The sequence below is a fragment of the Lactuca serriola genome, chromosome 4, assembly GCF_051521515.1.
Source record: "Lactuca serriola cultivar US96UC23 chromosome 4, Lser_US96UC23_V15, whole genome shotgun sequence".
NCBI classification, from domain to species: Eukaryota; Viridiplantae; Streptophyta; class Magnoliopsida; order Asterales; family Asteraceae; genus Lactuca; species Lactuca serriola.
In genome coordinates, this window is record NC_136411.1 from 345,826,541 (window position 1) to 345,835,728 (window position 9,188).

General features: G+C 38.4%; 1 protein-coding gene across 1 annotated transcript; it reads right to left on the reverse strand.

Annotated features, from left to right (window-relative positions):
• Window positions 1-723: 723 nt before the first annotated feature.
• On the reverse strand, window positions 724-3,667 carry LOC145099651 (uncharacterized). Its single transcript, XM_079037186.1, has 4 exons — window positions 3,637-3,667; window positions 3,047-3,186; window positions 1,964-2,764; window positions 724-756 (listed from the first exon to the last, which is right to left on the reverse strand). The coding sequence occupies exons 1-4, from the start codon at window positions 3,665-3,667 to the stop codon at window positions 724-726; spliced, it is 1,005 nt and encodes a 334-aa protein (XP_078893312.1).
• Between the last annotated feature and the right edge of the window lie 5,521 nt (window positions 3,668-9,188).

Sequence of the window (9,188 nt, forward strand, 5' to 3'; positions counted from 1 at the left end):
ACTTATGATCTCATCAATGTTGCTCTGATACTTAAAGACAAGTCCTTTTCTTTCCTCCAAGAAACAGAACCAGATGTCTTCAGTCTTGGGTGTAGGCACATAAAAATTTTCTTGGAGAATTATTTCGAATGCTTAGCTCAAACTGATGTCGAGCTTGCTACTGTTAAAGGCATCGACATTACAGCACCAATGGCTCCTACGAAGAAGCAAGTTGAGTTGAAAAAGTATGAAGACGGTGAAATATGTTTAAAGCCATTGGGGATTGTCTTTGCTGGAAAAAGATAAAGCTGGAAGAGCTAAAAGATTTTTGTTTCAAACTTCTGAAGTTGAGAGATATTCAAATTCACAATATACGAACTTAATTGTTCGTATGAATCATTGCAAGAAGAACTCAGAAGGAGACAAGAAGGAGATAAAGAAAGTTATCTCCTGGTACATGGAAATCCAAAGAGTATTGATGTATGCCGTTCAACTACTAACTTCATGAAGACTTCAACCTTTATTCCAAAGGGGGAGATTGTTAGGGTATAAATGTTGTAATAAGTCGAAGTGTTAGTTTTGTTGTTACGAAGGATCTCTAGTCTTCGTAAGTAGAGTCTTCGGATGTAATGTTATATTTACTAAGGCATTTTATTGAATAGTCTTAATGTCTAGTCCTTAGTATTTTGTTATGCTTTTATACGCCTATAAATAAGAGACTGTACTGAGTGAGAACTTAACTTTTCACATACTCTTTACAGAGAATTCCTTGTTACTCTGTAAAATCAAAAGCATAACATGAGCTGAACAAATATTATATTTACTCTCGTGTTCATCGTGTTTCTTCTTTCTTAATTCCTACGTGAATTGATCTTTAAACTCGATTAAATAAATCATCACATACACTGTATTCACTGTATCCACTGTGTTCACTATATCCATGGTATTCACTGTATTCATTGTATTCACTCTGTTCCCTGTATCCACTGTTTTAGACCTTGCATGACGTATCTTTCATTTGATATTGTCTGGGGTCTGTCTCCACTGTTTAGACCTTGCTAGATGTATCTTTCATTTGATACTGTCTGGGGTCTGTCTCCACTATTTAGACCTTGCTAGACGTATCTTTCATTTGATACTATCTGGGGTCTGTCTCCACTGTTTAGACCTTGCTAGACGTATCTTTCATTTGGTACTGTCTGGGGTCTGTCTCCACTATTTTGGACCTTACTAGCTGTATCTTTCATTTGATACTGTCTAGGGTCTGTCTTCACTGTCTTAGACCTTACTAGCTGTATCTTTCATTTGATACCATCGGGGGTCTGTGTCTCCTTTTATTATACTAAGCCAGGCATGTCGTTTAGTCGATACTCTCCTGGAGTCTATGATTCATTTGCCTTAGTCAGCAGTCCTCACTGCTGAGGCATATGTTAATTTCCCTGATATTCTCCTACTTTCTTTAAAATCAAATCCCGTATTTTGATAATGATAGTGTTTAAGGGTAAATTACTTTTTACCACATGACTCTGACCAGTCTTGGTAGAAGACTGCTTTTTAATAAGAAAATATAGGATTTTCTGGAAAGGACTCTATTTCACTGTATACTTGAAAACTACCACTTATATAAAGTTATTTGTATAAAATGACACTAAATACTTATGAACTCACCAGCATTTGTAAAAATGCTGATACTCGCTTTTCAAATAACTTGTATTCTCAGTTCAGCTATAGGCAGGTACATCCCAGGCGCTTTTGTTGAAGACAGTTTAGTACCAAGCTGCACCTATATTACCACTTGTATTACTTTTATGCTTCTATGTAATGTAAACCATGTAAAACTATTACTATTAATGCAATGGTTGTTGTACTTTGATTACTATACTGCATATGTTGTGATACTTGACATGACGTCATCCACCCCAGAACGTTTCCGCCGTTCCGGTTTTGGGGTGTGACAGCCAGCATGATTAAGTGTAGTATTGACCGTCTTTGGTTCGATTTTAGAGACAAACGAATTAAACATGCAAAATTCAATGTGAGAGAATAACGCAGTTTGTTTCGCTTTCTGTTGAGAATGTGTGAGAACGCACTCAGATGATTCTCCTATTATTTGTGATTTGGGATGATCTTTAGTCCACTTTGTTAGCGGAGGGTAGTTGGGGTCAAAGGTAGGATTCAACTCTGCATTAACCTCTTCTTCAAATTCATATCGATCATCTTCATCGTTTGAATTTTCATTCTCCCCCTCAAATGGTGAAGTGTTTTCCTTTTCAGGTTTAAGATCCTCCCCCTCGGTTGGAGTTGGATTCTCTTGCTCGGTTTGAGTTGGATTCTCTTGCTCGGTTGGATGCGACACAGATGAGCTCTGCCCCTCAAATACTGCGCTGTTATTTGGAGGTTCATTTGAGGGTTGATCATTAGCTTGGTTTGAAGGATCCTTTCCCATGTCTTTCGCAGCGTCATCGATAATCGTTTTCAGATGGTCGATTTTGTTGTCTGCGGCTTTTGCCTCTGAGAGTATATCTTTTTCTGGTTCATCAAATAACCTCATATATTCATCGAACAAATTTGAAATGGGAACCAAGACTTGTCCTGATTCAGGAAAAATTTCACCCATGGCACTTTCTTTTGCTTGAGCTTTCTTTATGTAGAGGTCATCAAAGTTTACGTAATAGGTTTCTTCAATATGTTTGGAGTGTTTATTCAAAACCCTATAAGCCTTTGAAGTGAGTGAATAGCCTAGAAAGATTCCATCATCTGCTTTAACATCGAACTTGTTGTGGTTCTGTTTAGAGTTGAAAATGAAGCATCTGGAACCAAACACGTGAAAGAACCTGACGTTGGGCTTTCGGTTGTTTAGAATCTCATACAGAGTGATTGAGAATCACTTGTTAAGTAAGGATCTGTTCTGAGTATAACAAGCAGTAGCAACAGCATCAGCCTAGAAGTATAATGGGAGAGAAGCGAAGCTCAGCATGGTTCTGGCTGCTTCACAAAGGGAACGGTTCCGTCTTTCAACGATTCCATTCTGTTGTGGAGTATAGGGAGCAGAGAAGTTATGAGATACTCCCTTGTCGACCAGAAACTCTTCAAACTCTTTATTCTTGAATTCAATGCAGTTGTCGCTTCTGAATTCAATCCAACTTTTCGTAGCTGCAGTTCCACTTGCTTGATAAACATCTTTAACTTGGGAGTTGCTTCTTATTTCTGTTTAAGAAAGTAAACCCAGGTGAAACAAGAAATATCATCGACAATGACAAGTATGAACCTACTACCACCAATGCTTTCGATAGCCGAAGGTCCATATAAATCAATATGCAGAAGTTCAAGAGCTTCAATGATCTTGGTGTTGATTCGTGTAGGATGGCTCTTTCGACTTTGTTTGCCCTTCTCACAAGTTGCACATAAGTGTTCCTTGTCAAATTTGAGCAGAGGGAGCCCTCGAACATGGTCTCCAAGCACTAACTTATTAATTTCTTTGAATTTTAGGTGTGATAACCGTCGGTGCCATCACCAGCTTTCATCAGAATTAGCTTTGGACAGTAGGCATATAGTTGGTTTCCCTTTAATTGGAATGAGATTAAGGGGGTACATTTCACCCTTTCGTTCAGATTTTAACAAGACTCTTTTTGATTGTTTTTCAATAATTTTTTGAACCTTCATCATCAAAGGAGACTTTCAATCCCATTCCTACAACCAATTGAGATACACTTATGAGGTTGTGCTGCAATCCTTCAACATATGCCACTTTTCGAATTGTGAAATCTCCATTTGTTATTATTCCATTACCTTTGATTGTACCATAAGAGTTGTTGCCATACTTCACACATCTACTGTAGAGTCTATTGAATTGCATCATGGGCTCGATCCTTATCCCAGTTTGAATGCCGGTTTTGGGCCTGTCCAGCCGTGCATTATTTTCCATTAGGGTTTTGTATATAAGCTGCATGCATGCAGACTTATTAAGAATGATTTTCATTGTTTTTGTTTTACATCGTTTGTAAACCCTAGCTCGCCTCTATAGCGGAAGTTCTTCATCGAGCTCTGTTGAGGCGTGACTCAGTTTTGAATCATAAGCAAAAGTTTGATTATGTTCTGTGTTCATACTCATATTAATCTTAAACTGTTTTATTACTTTTATTGTTGTTATGAAAGATGTAATCGATCTAAGAGTGTTTGAACTCATCAATTAGTATCAGAGTAGGAGACTGTGTAATCCATACACACTTCTTCTATCAAAGAAGTTCATAGGGTTTTAATTCCGCATTGATTGATATTTATTTTGCCGTCACTCTCCATTGACGTATCTAATTAATTGTTAATCTAACCCTAACGAAATATTACAAGTCTGATCCTTTACAAGTTATCGATCAAAAGTATTTACAATGTCCATGGAAGATTCACAAACCAATCCGATCAATATTTCCAATAGCATAGGGTCTACAACAAGAATACCAATCTTGTATACACAAGACTATGAAGTTTGGACACATCACTTTGAAGACTACGTGATTGGATCGGAGGACAATGGATATCTAATATAGGAAGCAATCACTTCAGGCCCATTCGCTCACTCAAGCACATCAAAGATTGTTAAAACTCAGAAAGAATACAATCAGCTTGTCAATGACGTCAAAGACATTCCTCAGGATGAAAAGGAGAAGTTTCAGTGCAACATTAAAGCTCTACAGATGATAAGGTTTGCACTGCAATCGGATACGTTTCGTTTAGTGAGTTTGTCTGCTACAGCTAACGAGATCAGGGATAGATTGAAGGAATTATATTCCACAGATGAATATCTGGAACACTCTATCCAAATTCTCTTGTTATCTGAGTTTGGTGACATTAAGCAAAAGCCAGAAGAAAAACTTGTGCAAACTTTCGATCGTTTCAATCATCTTTTGAGTAAGATGATAAAGCATGGAATTGAAAGAAAGGTAATAGAACAAAAGGTCACCTTCATGAACAGCCTCAGACCTGAATGGATGGCGGTTGTGTCAACTGTCAAAGATCATGAACAGTTCAAGTCTTACTCTCAGGCAAAACTTGTGGGTATTTTAAAATCCCATTAAAATGCCTTATCAAAGGAAACGAATGTGGTTTCGGGTATGGGTTCTTTAGCTCTTGTCTCCAAAGGAAAGAGTTCGGTTGAAGAAGAAGAGGAATTCGATCTTGCAAATTTTGATCTAACCGGCGAAGAGTACGCCATGATGGTGTCCAACCCCCGAAAATTCATTAAGAAAAAATTCCCAACCAACAAGAACCGAAACTGGCAAGGTAGTTACAATGCCGAAAGGATCAAGGAGGAACCGAAGATGGTTTCAAAATTTGAAGAATCAAAGAAGGAAGCTAAAGTTGGAGGAGACTCAGGGTTTGACTGTCATTACTATGGAGGAAAAAATCGTTTTGCTAAAGACTGTATGCTAAGAAAGAAAGAAAAAAAAGTCAGATGAAGAAGATGAGGAAGCGAGCCTCCTAAGAAGATTGGAGGAAATAAAGAAAAGAAAGTTTGTTGTTAATAACTCTACCATGAATTCTATAATTGTGCAGGGTTCAAATAACAGTGATGACTTTGGCGGTGTGGAGGTCTGGTGCACAGATTCGGAGGATGATGAGGTCAGGAAGCCCACTCACGGAAAAGCTACGTGGTCAAAAGAAAATCAGGCAATAGGAAGATGTTTTGTAGTGACCGAGGGTGTGTCCCAAATGAGAGGATACACAACTGATGGGGGAGTTGAAGAGGAAAGGGAGCGAGAGGACAGATGTTTTGCGGCCAAGCCTGTTAGTGCTCAGATCAACGAATGTGATGAGTTGATCAAAAAGGTACAAAATATTCTTGCTTCTCTAAAAATACCTGTTAATGATTATGAAAAGGAATTAAATAACTTAAAGTCAAAATTCTCCACATAAGTAGCAGTCTCACCCAAACCCGTGTCACAAATTCTAACCTAACTGATCAAATCAGCAGGATTTCTTCAAAGAGTGAGGAACGAAGAATGTGGATCGAGCAGAAGGAAAAGGAGTTAATTAGATCTAAAGATAATTCTATTTATTTGCAGAGAGACAATCTTAAAATTCTTAAGCAGAGAAATGTTTTTTGTTTAATTGCTAAGAGACTTTATTTTAACATCACTCAGTTGCATCTTGATTCTGAAATAGGGAAGAAAATTCATCGTATGATTTTACCTTTCCTTGAATTAAAGGAGGATGAAATCGATGCCGAAGCATACAACTGTGAAGTGTCATATCTTCTGACGAAGTGTCTCCATCGTATAAAATAGGTCTAGACAAAATTGAATCCTACATAGAATCCAAGGATCACAAGGACATGCTCAAAAATCTGCTAGATGAAAACGATAGATTGAAACTGAGACCCGAAACTATTCAAAAATTTGACTCCTTGAATGCCAATTTAAGTTCAGAAAACAAAATTGATGCTGAAAATACATATGAACTTAATGAGCATGATGATATGAGTGAAATTTATGTAGAAGATTTGGTAGACTGTTCTGAATTAGCCAAAAATGAACCCAAGTCCCATAAGAACCTAATTTCTGAAAACTCTGTTCAGTTTTCTCGCTCATCTACCGACAAGTCTAAAGTTCTTAAAGCTAAATCCGTTGTGTACCAAAAGGTTCAGACTACCCCAAATCAAGTCTACACTGTGCCGAGAGTCACTCCACAACAAACTGCAGAGTTAACCGCTATGGTAGAAGAAGACAATGCTGGTGGATGTGATGAATTCTTTTGGTCAGCCCCAATAGACAACGCAGACGAGACAAAGGCTCTTTCTCAGAAAACCTCATGGAGAGTGAAAGGTAGATATATACCTGAACAACTAAATGAGACTACAAAGTACGATGTGCCGAGCACAAGTGGAACTAAACCCTCTTTGGATGAATCGATGCAAACCACGAATGATACTTCTTCAACAAAGAGTGAATGATGTGCTCATGCTTCTAATAGAAAGGCTAACATTCATAGAAATCCAGAATAGGTGGCTGATCAAAAGCATCAACGAAATACGAGATATAAGAAGAATCTCTCCGAAAGAAAGCGATTTTGGAACTCTCAGAATCCTGATTTTGTAAGGACTGGAAGGAAGTCTAAATTGGAAGAAAACTCAAGGAACCAGAAGAACAGTTACGATACCAACCGAAAGGAAGGTTTTGGTCCTTCAACAGATAGGAACCGAAGGGTGATTTCGGTCCATCTTCCTACAACAACTGAAAGAGTGGTTTCGGTCCATCATCCATCAACAACCGAAAGAGCGGTTTCGGTCCCTCATCCATCAACAACCGAAAGAGCGGTTTCGGCCCCTCATCCTACAACAACTGAAAGGAGAGTTTCAGTCCCTCATCCTACTACAACTGAAAGGAGAGTTTCGGTCCTTCATCCCATGGCAAACAAAATACCAATTTCGGTCCTCATGCCTGCAAGTCTGATCATCAGAACCAAGAATCTAATGTCTCTTCTAAATTCAAATCTCTAAATTCCAGTCCTTCAGTAAAAAACCCCAGTCCTCCTAAATCAACAAAAATTAAAGTGCTCACAATTAAAAGAAAGGATGAAACAAATTTAATTAAACGCACATATATGGTTGATATTTCTCTTACTATTACATGTCCTATAAAAGGCTCACAAGGACCCAAGAAACTTTGGGTTCCTAAATATGCTTAATTTTTTGCAGGTTATACGTGACGAGCAGTTTGACGAAGAATGGTACATCGATAGTGGCTGCTCGCGTCACATGACAGGAAGGAGGGAGGAACTAAGAGAGTTTCGTTCTCTCGAAGATGGTGGTATTGTAAAGTATGGCAACAACTCTTTTGGAACTATTAAAGGCTATGGAATGATCACTAATGGCGAGTTCTCCATAAGGAAGGTTGCATATGTGGAAGGGCTCCAACACAACCTCATCAGCGTATCACAGCTGGTGGTTGGTACTGGATTAAAAGTATCATTCGACGATGAAGGCTCAGAAATTGTCGAGAAGAGATCAAAAAACATTCTGTTGAAATCAAAGCGAAATGGGGAAATGTATCCCCTGAACCTCAATCCGATAAGAGGTAAACCAGCAGTGTGCCTACTCACAAAGGCTCACTCTGATGAAAGTTGGTTATGGCATAGAAGGCTTTCTCATCTAAACTTCAAGGACATTAACAAATTGGTCTTAGGTGATCATGTTCGAGGGCTGCCAGTTATGAAATTCGATAAAGAACATCTCTATGCAGCGTGTGAAATGGGAAAGCAGAGTCGGTAGAGTCATCCTTCTATTATCATCACTAAGGTAATAGAACCATTGGAGTTACTACATATTGATCTATGTGGTCCATCGTCCATCGAAAGCATTGGGGGAAACAAATATATTATGGTTATAGTGGACGATTTCTCAAGGTTCACATGGACCTTCTTCTCAAGCAAAAGTTTGAAGCTACTCCAAAGCTCAAGCTCTTCATTAAACATATAGAAACACAACTAAGAAAGGTAGTTCGTAATATAAGGAGCGACAATGGCCTAGAATTCAAAAACAAAGATTTTAAGAGTTTTCTTACTGAAAAGGGGATGACTCACAATTTCTCAGCCCCCTATACTCCACAATAAAAAGGCATTGTTGAAAGGAGAAATCGATCCCTATGTGAAGCTGCTCGCACCATGTTATGCTTCGCGTCCTTGCCATTATTCTTCTGGGCTAATGCAATTACGGCTGCATGTTATACTCAGAATCGATCATATTTAAATAAATGGTTCTCAATTCCTCCTTACAAGATCCTGAACAATCGAAAACCAAACGTGAAATTCTTTAATGTGTTCGGTTCAAGATGCTTCATTTTCAACTCCAAAGAGAATCGAAACAAGTTCGATGCTAAGGCGGATGAAGGAATTTTCTTAGGCTACTCCCTGAACTCCAAGGCGTATAGAGTTCTCAATAAACGCTCGAAGAAAATTGAAGAAACATACTATGTCACTTTTGACGATAGTTATGTTAAGAAGTTAAAAGCAACAGAAGATGCATCCCAAGACAAATTTCCAAAGAATGGTCAGGTTACCATCTCCATCTCTAATCTTTTCGACCAATTCATGCTCTTATTTGATGAGCCTCAAAAAGCGATTGACTCTGAATCAACTGCAAAAGACAAGAAAGCTGATAATCTAAAACAAGTTATAGACGAGGCTGCTAAGAAGATGGCTGAAGATCCATCCAAAGG